Source organism: Durio zibethinus, chromosome 16, assembly GCF_047325235.1.
Source record: "Durio zibethinus cultivar Kanyao isolate XHJ-2024 chromosome 16, ASM4732523v1, whole genome shotgun sequence".
In the NCBI taxonomy this organism is placed as follows: Eukaryota; Viridiplantae; Streptophyta; class Magnoliopsida; order Malvales; family Malvaceae; genus Durio; species Durio zibethinus.
The window spans coordinates 23,373,886-23,390,784 of record NC_143177.1 but is presented as its reverse complement, the minus strand read 5'-3'; the positions used below and the strand labels follow the sequence as shown (position 1 = coordinate 23,390,784).

The 16,899-nt window shown below is 33.1% G+C and overlaps 3 protein-coding genes across 11 annotated transcripts; all 3 read left to right on the top strand.

Moving 5' to 3' along the window:
- Window positions 1–53: 53 nt before the first annotated feature.
- On the top strand, window positions 54–3,143 carry LOC111296593 (cleavage and polyadenylation specificity factor subunit 3-I-like). The gene is made up of 5 exons (XM_022890985.2): window positions 54–479; window positions 589–686; window positions 810–855; window positions 939–1,088; window positions 1,274–3,143. Exons 1-5 carry the CDS (start codon window positions 330–332, stop codon window positions 2,912–2,914), a joined length of 2,085 nt encoding a protein of 694 aa, XP_022746720.2. The 5' UTR covers window positions 54–329; the 3' UTR covers window positions 2,915–3,143.
- Window positions 3,144–4,634: 1,491 nt separating this feature from the next.
- Window positions 4,635–8,301, top strand: LOC111296586 (magnesium transporter MRS2-4-like). The gene is made up of 4 exons (XM_022890971.2): window positions 4,635–5,304; window positions 6,561–7,009; window positions 7,354–7,635; window positions 7,724–8,301. The coding sequence occupies exons 1-4, from the start codon at window positions 4,953–4,955 to the stop codon at window positions 8,000–8,002; spliced, it is 1,362 nt and encodes a 453-aa protein (XP_022746706.2). The 5' UTR covers window positions 4,635–4,952; the 3' UTR covers window positions 8,003–8,301.
- A 2,623-nt stretch (window positions 8,302–10,924) lies between these two features.
- Window positions 10,925–16,460, top strand: LOC111296570 (uncharacterized). 9 transcript variants are annotated; one of them, XM_022890954.2, is made up of 17 exons: window positions 10,925–11,081; window positions 11,305–11,501; window positions 11,581–11,692; window positions 11,822–11,849; window positions 12,150–12,248; window positions 12,384–12,453; window positions 12,626–12,660; window positions 12,783–12,857; window positions 12,962–13,057; window positions 13,949–14,012; window positions 14,389–14,442; window positions 14,702–14,787; window positions 14,867–14,927; window positions 15,015–15,079; window positions 15,169–15,274; window positions 15,622–15,710; window positions 16,013–16,460. In XM_022890954.2, the coding sequence occupies exons 2-17, from the start codon at window positions 11,346–11,348 to the stop codon at window positions 16,173–16,175; spliced, it is 1,359 nt and encodes a 452-aa protein (XP_022746689.1). In that variant the 5' UTR covers window positions 10,925–11,081; window positions 11,305–11,345; the 3' UTR covers window positions 16,176–16,460. The 9 variants fall into 9 exon arrangements, with proteins under 9 accessions (XP_022746689.1, XP_089601644.1, XP_089601643.1 ...); XM_089745518.1 differs by having other exon boundaries at window positions 14,389–14,457; XM_089745517.1 differs by having other exon boundaries at window positions 12,587–12,660; window positions 14,389–14,457.
- Window positions 16,461–16,899: the final 439 nt, after the last annotated feature.

Here is a 16,899-nt window from a genome sequence, read left to right as displayed (position 1 = left end):
TTGCTTTTTTTTCTTTTTTTTTTTAATCTCTGTTTTAGTCCTATGTCCCAAACGTTAGGGTTTGGGATGATCACCCCGGATTTCACTTCCTCGGAATCGGATTTGGGTTCCCCCTTCTTACTCTTAGCAAATTAGGGTTTTAGAGCTCTGTAACTTTGCAAGCTTTCTCATCATTTTCTGCTAACTTTGTAATCAAAGTCTTTTTTATTTGTTGGGGGGGGGGTAAAATTAAAGAAATTTTGCTTCTCTAATCCATCAAGGGTTTTATTTGCTTCGAAAATTCATAGCGAAATGCTCGAGTCCAGAAATAAGTTCTTTCGCTGAGAAAAATGGCTTCAACAGGGCAGCCACCGTCACTTAAAAGAAGAGATGCGCCATTAACAAGAGAAGGAGATCAGCTTACTATAACCCCTTTAGGCGCTGGCAGTGAAGTTGGTCGTTCTTGTGTTTACATGTCTTATAAAGGCAAAACTGTACTGGTATGCTTGCTATTTCTTTAAATTTCTCCTTTTTACTCCTGGGATTTTTTTATCAGCTTGTTTGATTGTGATTTTTCCTATAAATTTTGTTTTTTTTATTGAATGGTAGTTTGATTGTGGAATTCATCCGGCTTACTCGGGTATGGCTGCTTTGCCGTATTTCGATGAGATTGATCCTTCAACAATTGATGTCCTTCTTATCACCCAGTATGGCTTTTTTTTTAGTACTTTTTTTTACCTTATGTTTTCTTTAATTTATTTTTTTATACTTCAAATTTGGTCCTGGGTAGAGTTAACTGTTATATTTCATTGCTTTTGTCATTTGTGCAGCTTTCACTTAGATCATGCTGCGTCCCTACCATATTTTCTAGAGAAGGTTTGTTTCGTTCAGAGTGAATTACCATATGATTTTACTATGTGGTCTTGTTTAAGAACTAATGTGTTTATATTTTCAAACAGACCACGTTCAGAGGTCGAGTTTTTATGACTCATGCAACAAAAGCTATCTATAAGCTCCTTCTGACTGATTATGTCAAAGTGAGCAAATTTTCAGTTGAAGACATGTTATTTGATGAACAAGACATTAACCGCTCCATGGATAAAATTGAGGTATATATTCATAGTTTTCCACTTTTCCTAAATTTTTATTGTCCATCTGTTCTAGGGCTGTATTTTCCAGTTAATCTGGTCCCAATGTTGTCAGATTTGCTTTGAAGTTATTTCAGTTGTACCTCTGTGCTTTTTAACCATTAACCAATTGAAAACTATTTGTTCTGTTATATGCTTGACTGCAGGTTATTGATTTCCACCAAACGGTGGAAGTAAATGGCTTTAAATTTTGGTGCTATACTGCTGGTCATGTCCTTGGTGCTGCCATGTTTATGGTTGACATTGCTGGTGTTCGAGTCCTCTACACTGGAGACTACTCTCGTGAAGAAGATCGTCATCTCTGTGCTGCTGAGCTCCCACAGTTCTCCCCTGATATATGTGTTATTGAATCCACTTATGGTGTCCAGCTCCATCAATCACGACACATTCGGGAGAAGCGATTCACTGATGCTATCCATTCTACTGTTTCTCAAGGGGGTCGTGTACTAATCCCAGCATATGCTCTTGGTCGTGCCCAAGAACTTCTATTGATCCTTGATGAGTATTGGTCTATCCACCCTGAGCTTCATAACATTCCTATATATTATGCTTCTCCGCTGGCAAAAAAGTGCATGGCTGTTTATCAAACATACATACTTTCCATGAATGAGAGAATTCGCAACCAGTTTGCAAACTCAAACCCTTTCAAGTTCAAGCACATTTCACCTTTAAATAGCATTGAGGAATTTAGTGATATAGGCCCATCTGTTGTAATGGCAAGTCCTGGTGGACTTCAGAGTGGGCTGTCACGCCAACTCTTTGACATGTGGTGTTCGGATAAGAAAAATTCTTGTGTTATACCCGGTTATATTGTCGAAGGGACACTGGCAAAAACAATTATTAATGAACCAAAGGAAGTCACACTCTTGAATGGTCTCACTGCTCCTCTCAACATGCAGGTTCATTACATTTCATTCTCTGCCCATGCAGACTATGCACAGACGAGTACATTTTTGAAAGAGCTCATGCCTCCCAACATAATTCTTGTTCATGGAGAAGCAAATGAGATGGGAAGACTCAAGCAGAAGCTTATCACCGAGTTTACTGATGGCAACACCAAAATCATTACCCCTAAGAATTGTCAGTCTGTTGAGATGTATTTTAACTCCGAGAAAATGGCTAAGACCATTGGAAGATTGGCTGAAAAGACCCCAGATGTAGGTGAAACTGTCAGTGGTGTTCTGGTAAAGAAAGGTTTCACATACCAGATAATGGCTTCCGATGATCTCCATATCTTCTCCCAGCTATCAACAGCAAATATCACTCAGAGGATTACTATCCCATTCGCTGGTGCCTTTGGTGTGATAAAGCATCGACTTGAGCAGATATATGAGAGTGTGGAATCTTCGACTGATGAAGAATCTGGGGTTCCAACATTGCGAGTGCATGATAGAGTTATTGTGAAGCAGGATTCAGATAAGCATGTCTCACTGCATTGGACATCAGATCCCATAAGTGACATGGTGTCAGATTCCATTGTGGCGTTGGTTCTGAACATTAGTCGGGAGATCCCTAAGGTTGTTGTTGAATCTGAGGCTGTAAAATCAGAAGAAGAAAATGGGAAGAAGGTGGAAAAAGTTATTCATGCCCTCCTAGTTTCACTCTTTGGGAATGTCAAATTAGGAGAAAATGGAAAGCTTATGATAAGTGTTGATGGTAATGTGGCTTATCTTGATAAACAGAGTGGCGAAGTTGAGAGTGAAAATGAAGGTCTGAAGGAGAGGGTAAAGACAGCTTTTCGACGAATTAAAAGTGCAGTAAAGCCAATCCCTCTCTCTGCATCTTAGTTTTAGACTTTTAGTTTTTTCCATTATCTCTTGGTTTATTGATTCCTCTGTTAGCTTGCTTGACTTTGAGGATAAATTTTGGATTTGCAAATACCGCGAGGCATATTTAAGTTGTTTCCCATGCCTATTTCCAAGCACTAGTTCCTAGTTTGTATAGATTAGCACTGAAGCAGGACATAACGTTGTAGCTGTTCCATTTATAAGCTCTGTTGTTATTCTTCTTCTTCAAGATTTCATCATCACTTTTTATTCTAATAATTTGATCTGTTAAGGTTCATGGTTTTCTGTTCTTTATGTGAAAAAAGGGTACATCAATTATGCTGGTCGTTAATCAAAAACCAAGTATCCATTGTTGCGATTTATATGATGATTGTAGTATATTATCATATCCTATGAGTTCATTTATCCAGTAGTTTGTCTTTTGAGCACATACTGATTGAAACTTGAAACGCCAGGAGCTGTTTTTGTTTTCAGCTTCAATCTGCATCATGGTGGTAGCATTGATCTTCATAATCTTTTGTTGTTAAAATTTTGGTTGCTTGATCATGAACTAGATTTTACTTGCATGATCTTTTTAAGCTAATCTCCAACATGATATGACCATTATTTCTTGATAATTGTTTATTTGTATTGTTGTTGATAATCCATTTTTCTATTCAAGCATGCTTTCTTTGGTTAGAACACTGATATTTTGCAAACCAATTCCCTTGAATATGGACAGTTGCCTTCATGCATTATTGTAGGATAATGTTTATTATTTGTATTATAAGCATTGCTTTTAGTAGCTTCATTCATCATTTTCCCTCTTTGCAAAATAAAAAAAAAAAAAAGACTTTGTTCCTATTGTTTTATACATGGCTAGTGAAATTTATTAAAATATTACCACATGTATTTTTTATTTATTATATTAAATTTATTAATTATTTTAAAGATATCTCAATAAGAAATGTGATGTCACATTTCACTTGTGACCAAACATGAAGGAATTTACTATTAATGGTGACCTCCTAAACTATGTGATCCAAGAAAAAATACAGGCAAGGGAAAATGACAAGGGATTTAACAATTTAATGGTTTGATTAAAAAAATTAATCACAAAAAAGGAAACAAAAAAAAAAAACTGCAATGGTTCAATGATGTTTAATCCCAACATTAGAGCGGTCCATGTAAGCTTCCATGTTCAGTGTCGTGCTTTTTTGACATTGAGATCCTGTTTGTCGTTTTCCATTTATTTTTGTCAACACAAAAAAGAATAAAAATGTTACCTAATTCATATTTTACAGAAACGCTATTAATATAAATTTCAACCATTAAAAAAAATTAAATTCAATAATTTTAAATATTATATTATTATATATAATATAAAAATATATTATTTCCATCCTAATTTTTTTGTTTTATACTGATTTTTATGACATTTAAAAAATTTTAATTTTAATGTATTTAATATTAAAATTAATTTTTCATAAAATTAAAATTTTATATTTTTAATATTAAAAAATAATTATAATAAAAATAATTTTAAAATATTAAAAAATAAAAATTTTAAATATAAAATAAAATAAAAAAATAATTTTGAGATATTTCAAAAAAATAAAAAAATAAAACAGAGGAAGTAAAAAAAACGAAAAGTTAAATATTTAAAATTTTAATAAAATTATATGTTAATTTGAAAAAATAAAAAAATATTTTAAATTGAAATAATAATTTTTTATATTTTATACACGCGAATTCCGTATCTTGCAAAAAATAGCGTGGAACTGAGACGGAATCTTCAGAAAAATGCCCATCCATTAAAAAATCTTCTCTGCCTGAGAATGAGATTTTAAGAGCAGGGCTTTCGATCTGCAACAATCTTCCCCACTCTTTCCCCAAAGAAAAAGAGTCGAATTGATTCGTTTATGGAAGAAGAAGAAGAATCGGAATCGGAAAGGGAAAAGGACAAAGCTCCAAGCCTTGCATTTTTTTCCTGGACACCTTAATTCAAAAGAAATATAAAAGAAAATAAGAAAAAAGTTTTCTTGGAGATAAAGTTTCAATGGGCAAAGGCCCCTTCTCGTTCCGGCGCTCCTCCACTAGACGACGGCATCCAAAATCCACGACGGTTCCACAACCGCCTATGCCACCTCACATTGGAGCCGCTTCTTCATCTTCACCTCCGCCTCCCAGCACCGGCAATTTGATTGGCGGTGGTGCTGGTGGTGGGGTGGGGCCGGCTGGGAAGGGGAAGAAGAAGGTTGCGGGAGCAAGGCTGTGGATGAGATTCGACACGATGGGGGTGTCGGAGTTGGTGGAATACGATAAAAGTACAATAATTGAAAGAGCTTCGATTCCTGCTAGGGATTTGAGGATTCTTGGCCCTGTCTTCTCTCAATCCTCCACTATTCTTGGTATTTTCAAATTTAAAATTATCACCTTCTTTTTAAATCTATTAAAAAAATTGTCTTTGTTATTGTCTGATTAATTTTTCTTAATATAATTAGTATATTGACTTTAAGCTAATTGATTTCAGGTTCGGCTCATTTAATTTCCCTTTCTTTATCGACTGAGGATTCAGGATTCTATTAGCTTGCAAGTAGGAACTAGGAAGCTTAAAAAGTTGTGGTTTTTTAGTGTATTGCATCTGTTGCTAAGATGCAGATTTTGGGGTGTGGTAGAACCGTTTTAAAGTGTTTTCATTTTTTGTTTGAATATGGCATCTAAAAGTAAGATAGCAAACATGTTGGTTGGAAATGAATACCTGTGACTGAGCGGTTTCTCAATTGTGTTGCTTTTTATATCTCTGACCAAACCCTTAATGCCGATATTAGTTATGAACGCTATATGCAAAGTGGTTTCCGGACTACCATCCTGGCATGTTGATTAAGAGGATTTTCTTGTTCATGGTTCCTTGTCAAGTCTTCAATGCATATAGTTACTCTTTGTTAATTGTTTTGAATTTACAAAGGGTAGGGATTGAACTTTTTATCTTACTTGGTGTGAATTAAAGGTTAGCTTGCTTTGGTTCTGAATGAAGTTTGTGATGATAAGCTGAGTATAGTGTTCAGGGGGATCTTAGTTAGAAACCCTCCGTTGTTAAGTCACTATAATTTTTTTTTTTTTGTTAAGATTTAAGATGGATGACAGCTCTTTGTATTGTCAAACTGATTTCTTTGGTAATAACAAATGATGCTGACATGCGTGATCATATAAGTTACTTAATGTATGTGATCGAGAATCTTGTTGCCAGTGATGCCAGCAAATACATAGCTATGATAACCAAGCATTGGGCAATCTGCTGTTTGCTGTGTTTCTTTTATAGTTTTGTCTGCCCTCCCAAGAGGATGGGCATGAATTATTATTCAGTTTTATACACTCACGCTTAGAGTCTATTCCTTCATTTCTTTTTCCAATCTGTTTTGTACCTTGATCTATTTCATTATCTTGATATATGAATCAAACAAATAAGAATACTGGGTGCTTTATTTAGTCATCATTATCTTGAAACAGTTGAGAAATTTTCTTTAGATATTCCAATCTGTTCTGGACCTTGATCTATTTCTCTATCTTGATATATGTTTTAAACAATTAAGAACACTGGATTCTGTATTTAGTCATCATTACTTGAAACAGGAAGATTCTGAGATTCTTTTCGTATCTTTTCCAGCCAGGGAGAAAGCAATGGTTGTCAATTTAGAGTTTATAAAGGCTATAGTTACAGCTGAAGAAGTTCTTATACTGGATCCTCTCCAACATGAGGTTCTTCAATTTGTGGATCAACTAAGACAACAACTTCCTCATAAAAGTGCATTTAAGATGCAAGGAGCAGGCGCAATGGATGTAAATGATAGTGAAATGCATGTTTCAACTGGTGGACAGTGGTTACCTGTTCCAGAAGCCATGGAGGGTTTGCAGTGTGAGCTTCCATTTGAGTTTCAGGTTCTGGAGATAGCATTAGAGGTTGTCTGCTCATTTTTGGACAAAAGTGTGGCAGAACTTGAGAGGGATGCTTACCCTGTGTTGGATGAACTGGCCAGAAATGTCAGCACCAAGAATCTTGAACATGTGCGGAGTTTGAAAAGCAATCTCACTCGACTTCTTGCACGTGTACAAAAGGTATTTTTGATGGCTGTGTTTCTTTCAACTTCCTAGCTAATGTTCACAAGGAGAATTCTCCTTATCTGGATTTGGACTGTGTATGCATTTGTGCATGTGTTGAAGGAGGGAGGACCAATTACATTAAACCTGTCCTATTTCATTCTGCCAAAAGAGTTTTTATGTAATAAAAGTCAGAATGTGAAATGTAACTTTCCAAGGTGGAATCTCCACTATTTGCTGTAGACATTTTACTGACAAAAACAAGTATATGATTCATTAAATATGTAACCCATTGATGTCATTCATTCATATGTTATTTTATTTTATGTATGAAACATTAATAAGGGCCTGTTAAATGCCAGGTGAGGGATGAAATTGAACATCTACTGGATGACAATGAAGATATGGGACATTTATATTTAACAAGAAAGTGGATCCAAAATCAGCAATCTGAGGCTTTGTTGGGAACTGCAGTTTCAAATAGCATCAGTACTATTTCGCCACGTCTACCTCGACTTGGTTCAAACAGGAGTGCAAGTTTGGTGAGCAGTCACAATTTGGATGACAATGATGTTGAGGATTTGGAGATGTTGCTTGAGGCTTATTTCATGCAGCTGGATGGAACACGTAACAAGATATTATCTGTGAGTATTTATCTTTACCATGTTAGAATGAATAAATCTGGTTTCATCTCCCTGATCCCAAGAATCATTTCCTGTGTTGGATTTCCAGGTTCGAGAATATATTGATGATACAGAAGACTATGTCAATATCCAACTTGATAACCAGCGAAATGAACTCATTCAACTTCAATTGACATTGACCATTGCTTCATTTGCTATAGCGGTTGAAACTTTGATAGCAGGGTGGTTTGGTATGAACATCCCTTGTACATTGTACAATAAAAACGGGATATTTGAAATCTTTGTTGGAGGTATTACAGCAGGATGTGTGTTGATTTTCCTGCTCATCCTAGGATATGCCAGATGGAAGAAGCTGCTTGGTTCTTAAAGTCAACGTCACCATCACCTACATAGCTGTGCTTTTTACTACTTCAGATCTATAAAATACACTTAGCTTATTCATGGACCCCAGCAATGAGCTGCCATTGAAGAATATACAGAATACAAGGACCAGTATCCAATTTCTCTGATACATGTTTTAAGGCTTCAACGTGTAAGTACATTGCTTGAGATTTGGAAAGTGAAGCATGTTTTTTTATGTTTCCATTCCCTCATGTTAGACCTGTGTAAGATATTAATGTGCATCTTGATATCTAGTCTACATTTATTCTGCCTTTTTTCCCTGAATGAGAACCAAGCTTTCCTGCAAGAACGAAACGGTTGCCAACTAATTTTGTAGGGTAAGGAGGTCGTTTGATATTTTCTGTACCGAAAATGCTAGCATTCCTGTCTCAGCCATATGATTATTGCTCCCAACATTCATGCATTTTCTGATATTCTTGCTCACTGTTCACCCCTTGTTTACAAACTATTTCAACATAATTGCCATAATTTATGTAAATGACAGGGTTTTGTACCAAAGCTGATCCTTTTGGTACTTCATTCAGGCTATGTTAGATGCATCAAATGGTCTTTGATTCGTGCAATTATTTTTAAAATATTCAATAAATTTGGGTTCAATTTTAACATTCGAAATTTTTTTATTTTTATATTGTGAATTTTTTATATCATTAGTATTTAAATATTTTTAAAATGAGCCTGATTATGAAATAATTTTTTTATATATATCTATTAAAAAGTATATATGAAAATTCATGTATTCATATCATGTAAAATATTAAAATTTATTTATATCATATTTTACATAAAAATTATATATAATAATTTATATCGATATAAAAATATAAAATATATATTTTTATTTTGATAAATTTAGATATATTTATTATTAAAATTTTATTTATATTATTTTTTTATTTTATATTTATATTATGTTTGTCTTATATTATCGTATAATTTTAAATGATATTAGAAAATTTTAACTTGTTATACTTTCATTATTATTTTTTTCTTGAAATATCAAAGAAAGAAACAAAAAGCATCGGCCAATGGTTTAGTAATGGTACGTGGACCATATTAAAGCGCTGTCCAAAACCTTATGCTTGAACCCATTTATCTTGCAATAATGTCCAAGTACCCTTCTGAATCTCTTGCTATTTACATTCAAGTTTTAGTGTATTCCTTTTTTTTTTTTTTTTCAGAGGTTGACTTTGGATTTTTTTTTAACTCAAATTTATACATACTGCTTGTATTAAGGCAACCCAGTTGGGTTTCGTATACCCCCTTCACATTCCTGCATGCTTCATTACTATATTTTGATAGCTTTATTTCTTTACAAAAGGGTCCACGGTTTGAGAATAAAAATATATAAATATAAATTTTTAATTTTTAAATTATTTGTTAAATGTTATTTTTTAATATTGATGTATAAATTAATTGAATTAAATTTTAATTGTTTTAACTTTTGATTTAAAATAATTTTTAACACTCGTTAAATATCAACATAATTAACGATAAGAGACTCTTGACATATTGAAAAAGAAAAATCTTTAACTATTAACAAAATCCAATAATTTTGCTCCCATTTTTCACTAAAAAAAATAATTAAATAAATAAATAAACACAAAAAACCCTTTTTTTAGTACTTTATTTCCTTTCTTAGGACCACAAAATCAAAATTATTGAAAATTTTATTTGTTAATGTCAATCATAATCTATTTTTAGATTTGATATATGTAAATAATTATATTTATTTTTTATATTAAAATTTTAATATTTGAATTTACAATTTTTAGTCAAGAGAAGCATATATTATTGATGATGTTTAATATGTTGGTAGGGTATAAGATGACCTGGAGGTCATATAAAGAATAACCCACACTTGCAATAAAAAAATACACTTAAAAGATGTCGAAGTTAAATTTTTAATATGCATTTGGATACCTAAATTAATCAAGTATTTAAGGCATTTTAAGAGAAATAAGATGATTTATAGATAATACTAAAACAGCTTTAAAGAGAAAGATTCAAAATTAATTTTACTTATGATATTTTCTTAGCTTATATGTAAAGGAAAATTTGTGATATGGTCAAAGTTATTAATCATTAAATGTGAGTTGTACTCCATGATTTTGTGAATGTTAGAGATCAATTGGTGTAGGTTGGAAGCTAATTATAAAAAAATTCTTGATAGAATGGTAGTGAAAATTATTAGATAAATATTAATTTGACGAACATAAACATAAAAATTAATTTTATTAATTGAGTAGATAAATATAATATAGATAAATTATTCAACCAATATTCGAATAAATAATTATATTTATATTCAAATTTCATTACTCATTTAAGATATAAATTATTTAACTTTATGTTACATCAATGCAATTACTATAATCTTATAATTTTAATTATTAATAGATATCAAGTACTAAAAAGAACGAATGAGAAATTAGAGTGGGTAAAATGTAGAGAAGGTAAAAAAATTCGTACCCAACGAGTTTCGATTCGATCCGATTTTTTAGGATTGATTTTTTTTGTAAAATCGAATATCGGGTTGAGTTGGGTGGCATGAAAAAAAAGTTGGGTCAATATCGAGTTTTAGACAAATTCGACCCAACCCGACCTGATATATATAAATAATTTTTTAATTTTTTATATATTTAATTTTATATTTATATTAAAAATAATATTTTATTAATTTTGGATCAGATCGAATTCAAATATAAAAAATAATAAAAATTTATCGGATCGAATCCGAATTTTATATGTTTAAAATTGGGTCGGGTCGGGGCGAGCAAACTCCTACCCGACCCGTTGCCAATGTGATATAAGTATTTTGGAGGGGTTAAAACTTGGAAATATTTATCTCTTTTTTGGATTTTATTCTTCAATCCCCCTTCTAGCCGTCAACGCAAAGGCAGAGAGAAGAAGGCTTCGAAAACGAAAACACAAAATAAAATAAAAAAAAACCCCAGAAAACGGAAAAGGAAAACCCTAGGAAATAGTTAGCTTTCGATTTAGAAACGTTGAAGCATTGCATTTCAAGATCTCAATTCTTCTGAAAGGTAATTTTCTTAATTTTTTTCTAATTTATTTATTTTTTCAATTGCAAATTTTATAAAAAAAAGGTTCTTTTGTTTTTGCTTTTCCTGTCTTTACTTCTAGGGTTTAATTCTCGATCAACATCAGATTTGGGGTTATTGTTTTTGATTCTCTGAAAGAAAGAAACTGCGTACTAAGTACTAATACTCTGCTTCTCTGAACATTCATTTTTAATGAATAAATTAGAAACCCTAAGCCCAAACAGGAACAAGAGAGAGATAAAGAGAATGAAGGTGAAAGTAATATCACGTTCCACTGATGAATTCACTCGGGAACGAAGCCAAGACCTCCAGAGGGTGTTTCGTAATTTCGACCCCAGCCTTCGTACCCAAGAGAAAGCCGTCGAGTACGTCCGCGCTCTTAACGCCGCCAAACTGGACAAGGTCAAATATCGAACTTTGGGATTGAGTTAATTTGGTTTTACTTGAAATTCGCTCACTATTATTTGATCACTTTGTTTAGATATTTGCAAGACCCTTTATTGGAGCTATGGATGGGCATAGAGATTCCATCAAGTGTATGGCCAAAAACCCAAATTACTTGAAAGCAATTTTTTCTGGTTCTGATGATGGAGGTAAACTTTGGAACATACTATTTTTATTGTTTTTCATTTTCATCTCTTTAGTACCAAATACGAATACCTTCATATGAGCAAGGAACTGCAACTAAAACTTCTGAGTTTTTATCTTCCATCCTTTTTCAGATATTCGTCTTTGGGATTTAGCTTCCAGGTATTTCTACATCTCTTTGATTGCAGCTTAGGTTAGTTAGGATCTTAATATTTGAACCCCCCTTCCCAGTCTTTTATCAAATGATTAATAAATTAGAGCTTTGAAACAATGCTATTAACAATTACTTTCTTGTTTTCAATTTCCTCATAGTACTACATTGATGGTAGCAATAGTGGTTTCAAGATCAGTTTAGTAACTCATTTATTCTTCTGCATTAATGGTTTTGTGGCGGTTTCATATTGTTGCTTTATTATTTTAAATGCACTGTGATTTACATATTTTTGAAAATTTGATTCAAAGGCGAACAGTTTGTCGATTTCCTGGTCAGCAAGGTGCTGTACAAGGTTTGACAGTATCGACAGATGGAAGCGTTCTTGTATCATGTGGAAGTGATTGCACGTAAGACATAAATTTTAATAGTTAAAGTTTATTTCCAACAGGGAGTGAATGTAGATTAAGCTGCAACTTAAATACTTGTAGTATCTCTAATTATCACCTAAATTTTCTCACTCCTTTAATCTGTACATTTTTTAGTGTTAGGCTCTGGAATGTTCCTGATGCTAATCTTGCAGATCTGGATAGCCTTTCTGATAATTCAGCCAAGGTATGTCTCTTTATATATTCTTGTATTTCTGCAAAGAATACTTTGTAGTTTAATTTTTTTTCTCTCCAACCCCTACCCTAAACTCTAGCTCTTCCCCTTTTTACTTTCTATCTTCCTTGACCAAGAATCCCAGTGCTATAATTCTAAACTAACTAAAACCGGTATTTTTCAGCCACTGGCAGTTTATGTTTGGAAGAATGCATTTCGGTAAGGATCATGACTTGTCAAAAAGTATCTTTGTTCTTTTAGCCTTTTCACCTTATGGGCAGTAGTTCCTGGGTTCTTCTCCCCTTTCTCAGGTGTGAATTGTAATATTTACTCTTTTTCAGGGCTGTTGATCACCAGTGGGATGGTGAGCTCTTTGCCACGGCTGGTGCTCAAGTAGATATATGGAATCACAATAGGTTTTGATCCCAGCTTGTCTTATTTTTTTTACGTTTTTATTTTCCCTTCAGCAGTATGCAGATTTATTTATTTATTTTATGAGAATGTGGCTTTCTGTAATTAGGTCTCAGCCAGTTAACACTTTTGATTGGGGAACAGACACCACTATATCTGTTCGATTTAATCCTGGAGAACCAAATGTTTTGGCAACATCAGCTAAGTATGCATTGAAGCCTGCTCCTAGATCGAGTATTATGTGGTTAACAAAAGTGGTTTGTGATATAATGTTGAGTTCAAACCTCTCAAATTTTCTAATCATTGTATGCTTCATCCTAATTTAGAATAGACGACTGAAACAGAATGATAATGTTCTGCTTTCATCCCTTTAATCTTATATTAAAGATGAAATTAGGAAGAGCTAGAGTGTAGTGAGATCCATAATGTCAACTAGCTTGTTTTGTAGAGTGACCAAAGCGGTGTATCCTTGCAATGATATATTTGGCTATCACAGGGTTCTCATGACTCTTTCTATGCTATTTTGTGATCTTGTTTCCAAGACATAGCAGCTAGGAATAGTGTCATATGCTATTAATCTATGCTTTCCAGTCACAATAGCTAGTTAGGTAGTTGAAAATATATTGCTTTTTTGTTTATGGTCAATTCTTCTTCAAAGAAACACAATCTTTTATAATTGATCTTGAATTTGATTTATGCTATTCTGTAATTTCGGGGATTTTTATGGGTGATAATAGTACGTCATTAACTCTTGAAATAGGCTTCTAGGTAGCAGTTTTCAGTTTAATGCTACTTTTAGTTCCTATTTTAAACTTATGAACCTCAAGTTTTGATGCTTGGTTGTTAATATAATATGTAAATTAAAAGAAAATTATTCAATGTGGTTGCCAATTTGTTTACGTAAAGCAATTAGCTATTTAGATTGATGTGCATTATGCACTATGTAGTCTGTCTTTGGTAATTTGATTTATCTTCCCTACCTCTAATTTGTTTTGGGGAACTCCGTTGCCCTCCTTAAGATGCATTTACTCCTTTGCAATGTTTTAGCATGTCATATAAAGAGTATATGATTATTTGCATCCATTTTTGTTTTTAGTGACCGGAGCATAACATTATATGATTTGCGGATGTCATCCCCTGCAAGGAAAGTTATCATGAGGGTAATTCTGGACACATTTGAGTTTGAAAACATGTACTCCTTATTTTTTGCTTGAAAGGATAAAAATCATATCATTTTTATTGTAAATCTAAATTTTTTTGCTTCTTTTTACCCATTATAAATGGTAGGTGATTTTCCTTGGAAAAGCTGCAGAACTTGTTACATTTAGATTTAATATATTGGAACGCAATAGAGCTTAGCAAATGTTGCTTTTAGTGGTTACTACTTGAAACTTAGCATTTAAGGATAGCTTTCCAACAATATGTATGCATATTTTGCTCAATAACAATATTTATTGCATTTAGTGATAGCTTTCCAACAATATTTAAAATCAGCACTTTTTCAAAGGCAATCTGACTTGTATCTTCTTTTTACAGACAAAAACCAATTCTATTGCTTGGAATCCAATGGAGCCTATGAACTTCACTGCGGTAAGGGGAAACAAGTTAAGAGTCTTTCCATGAAATATATGTTGACATTATCTTATATGAGCTTCTAGGATGTTTAAGATTGCTGCCAATTCTTCTCGGTAGTTGATAAATTTTGCAGCATTGCTCCCTGACCCACCCACATAAAAAAAAAAAAAAAAAAAAGACAATAGAAGAAAAATAAGAGAAAGGAAAAGAAAGAAAAAAGGAACAAAACATTTGTTCAAGAAATCTCTTTCACGAAGAACTCTTTCAAATGCAGGCAAATGAGGATTGCAACTGCTACAGCTATGATGCTAGAAAACTGGACGAGGCGAAGTGCGTGCACAAAGACCATGTTTCTGCAGTGTATGAGCTGTTTTTAGACTTAGTATGGTTAAGTAATCTATTTTCATGAAGATATTAATTTCTCACCTTTTCCTTCCAGAATGGATATTGATTTCTCACCGACTGGTCGGGAATTTGTAACTGGATCTTATGATAGAACAGTGAGCTGTCTTTCTTTCTTTTTTCTTTCAATTCTATGAGGATTGTTTCTGTTCACCAAGGATGTTGTTGGTGCCTTCCATGTACAGGTTAGAATTTTTCAGTATATTGGTGGTCACAGTCAAGAAGTCTACCATACAAAGAGAATGCAAAGGTTCAGTTTCCAATCATTTAGATAATAAGGATCTTTTAGTTTATTGAGTCTGTTTTCTTTATTTCTGATTGTTTTTCCTCTCCTTTTAGGGTATTTTGTGTGAAGTATAGCTGTGATGGCAGTTACGTCATTTCGGGTAGTGATGACACCAACCTAAGGCTCTGGAAAGCTAAAGCATCAGAGCAATTAGGAGTAGTAAGAATCTCTTGATTCGACATCATTCATTGGAATTCTACATTTAAATCATATTTCCTACTTCAAGCTAACTGAGAAATTTGTTGAAACTGTCTTACCAACTGAGAATCAACATTTATAACGGAGAGTATGTGGCCTGTTTAGGCTTCAAACACAAACTGCAGTATTTATTTATTTCATAATTTTCTTCAGATTCTAATGGTTGCATTCCAAACTTCAGATGATTTGAAGAGAGATTTCTTTAGATATTCATTGTTGCATTTCATCCAAGATGTGTACCTGAAAAGAAATTTCTCTTGTTGCATCTCACCTAAAATTCATGACGATTCTTCTTATGTCTTATGCAGGTACTTCCAAGGGAAAAAAAGAAGCAGGAATATCTTGAAGCTGTTAAGAATCGCTACAAGCACCTTCCTGAAGTCAAGCGTATTGTGAGGTAAAATTGAAATTGAAGAATTCTTATTTCTTAACCCATGACAATTTCAAAATATGCCCATATTGCCCTCCCTTTTTTGAGGAGTTATCTTGGGGTGGGCATTCAAAACTATGCACTAGGAAATTTATGTATCAAGGCTTGTTTTTTTCTTTCTGGTCTTTGGACATTATATTATATTTTGTTTTATTTGTAAGATGATAAAGGAACTTAGGAGCAGAAGAAATTTTCAAGCTATATTTAATGAGAACAAATGATCATCGTATTAGGTTCTTAACGCTACTGAATTGGTTATGATTATGCAGGCATAGGCACTTACCAAAACCAATTTACAAGGCAGCCAACCTCAGACGCACAATGATTGAAGCAGAAAGAAGGAAAGAACAAAGAAGGAAAGCTCATAGTGCCCCTGGAAGCATCGTGACTGAGTCAATTCGTAAAAGAAGAATCATCAAAGAGGTTGAGTGAGTTGGACATTAACTTATCTCCAGGAACTATGCTTTGCACATCAATCATCCCTGCACGTCTGCAGTTATCTGTAGTTCAATGGCAGTAGACTGCAAATCCCCAAGTTCTATAACGTTTGCTTTGAATCCTCAACTGAATGTTGGCTGTAGTGAGATGAAGCAGGATCTTTTGTTTTTTCTTACTCTAAATTAACAGTTTTGTCACACAGAAAGTTGATTGATATTTTTGTAATTGGAATGTTTATCACAATCTGGTTATGAAAAATGGATACTTAGGTTCCTTCAACTGCAGTTGGCTTGTGCTTTTCTCAATTCTCGTCTCCATTTTGGCTATTTGTATCCAATCATTCTCTTCATCATCATAAGGAACTCATTTTTTAGGCTACATAAATACCATTCTGATGCGAGAGTTGCTTTCTTCACAGGCCCAAGTTACTTAAATGGATGTAAAGAATAAACATTTGCAAATTGTTTTTTTTTTTCATTTTCTTGGTTTCCTTTAGCCTTATCAATGCTCATAAATTATTTAAATTTAACTCAAATAAAATTTAAATAAAACTCGAGTTCAATATGATTATTATCAAATCAAACTTAAACAATTTTATTTATCAAGCAAACATAATTTAAATTTTTTAATACTCGCTTGAGTGATTTACAATTTTAATTGAATTTTTTTTATATATATTTTTATTATGTTACTTAAAAAATTATCATTACATCTATTA

What these genes read in the sequence shown, in the direction of transcription:
- LOC111296593 (XM_022890985.2), top strand. Translation starts at nt 330, where the DNA reads ATGGCTTCAACAGGGCAGCCACCGTCACTTAAAAGAAGAGATGCGCCA. An exon ending in ATAAAGGCAAAACTGTACTG is followed by an intron (nt 480 to 588) that starts GTATGCTTGCTA and finishes ATTGAATGGTAG; the next exon opens with TTTGATTGTGGAATTCATCC. An exon ending in TACCATATTTTCTAGAGAAG is followed by an intron (nt 856 to 938) that starts GTTTGTTTCGTT and finishes ATTTTCAAACAG; the next exon opens with ACCACGTTCAGAGGTCGAGT.
- LOC111296586 (XM_022890971.2), top strand. Translation starts at nt 4,953, where the DNA reads ATGGGCAAAGGCCCCTTCTCGTTCCGGCGCTCCTCCACTAGACGACGG. An exon ending in TCAATCCTCCACTATTCTTG is followed by an intron (nt 5,305 to 6,560) that starts GTATTTTCAAAT and finishes TATCTTTTCCAG; the next exon opens with CCAGGGAGAAAGCAATGGTT. An exon ending in CACGTAACAAGATATTATCT is followed by an intron (nt 7,636 to 7,723) that starts GTGAGTATTTAT and finishes TTGGATTTCCAG; the next exon opens with GTTCGAGAATATATTGATGA.
- LOC111296570 (XM_089745513.1), top strand. Translation starts at nt 11,292, where the DNA reads ATGAATAAATTAGAAACCCTAAGCCCAAACAGGAACAAGAGAGAGATA. An exon ending in CTGCGGTAAGGGGAAACAAG is followed by an intron (nt 14,458 to 14,701) that starts TTAAGAGTCTTT and finishes TTTCAAATGCAG; the next exon opens with GCAAATGAGGATTGCAACTG. An exon ending in AAAGACCATGTTTCTGCAGT is followed by an intron (nt 14,788 to 14,866) that starts GTATGAGCTGTT and finishes TTTTCCTTCCAG; the next exon opens with AATGGATATTGATTTCTCAC.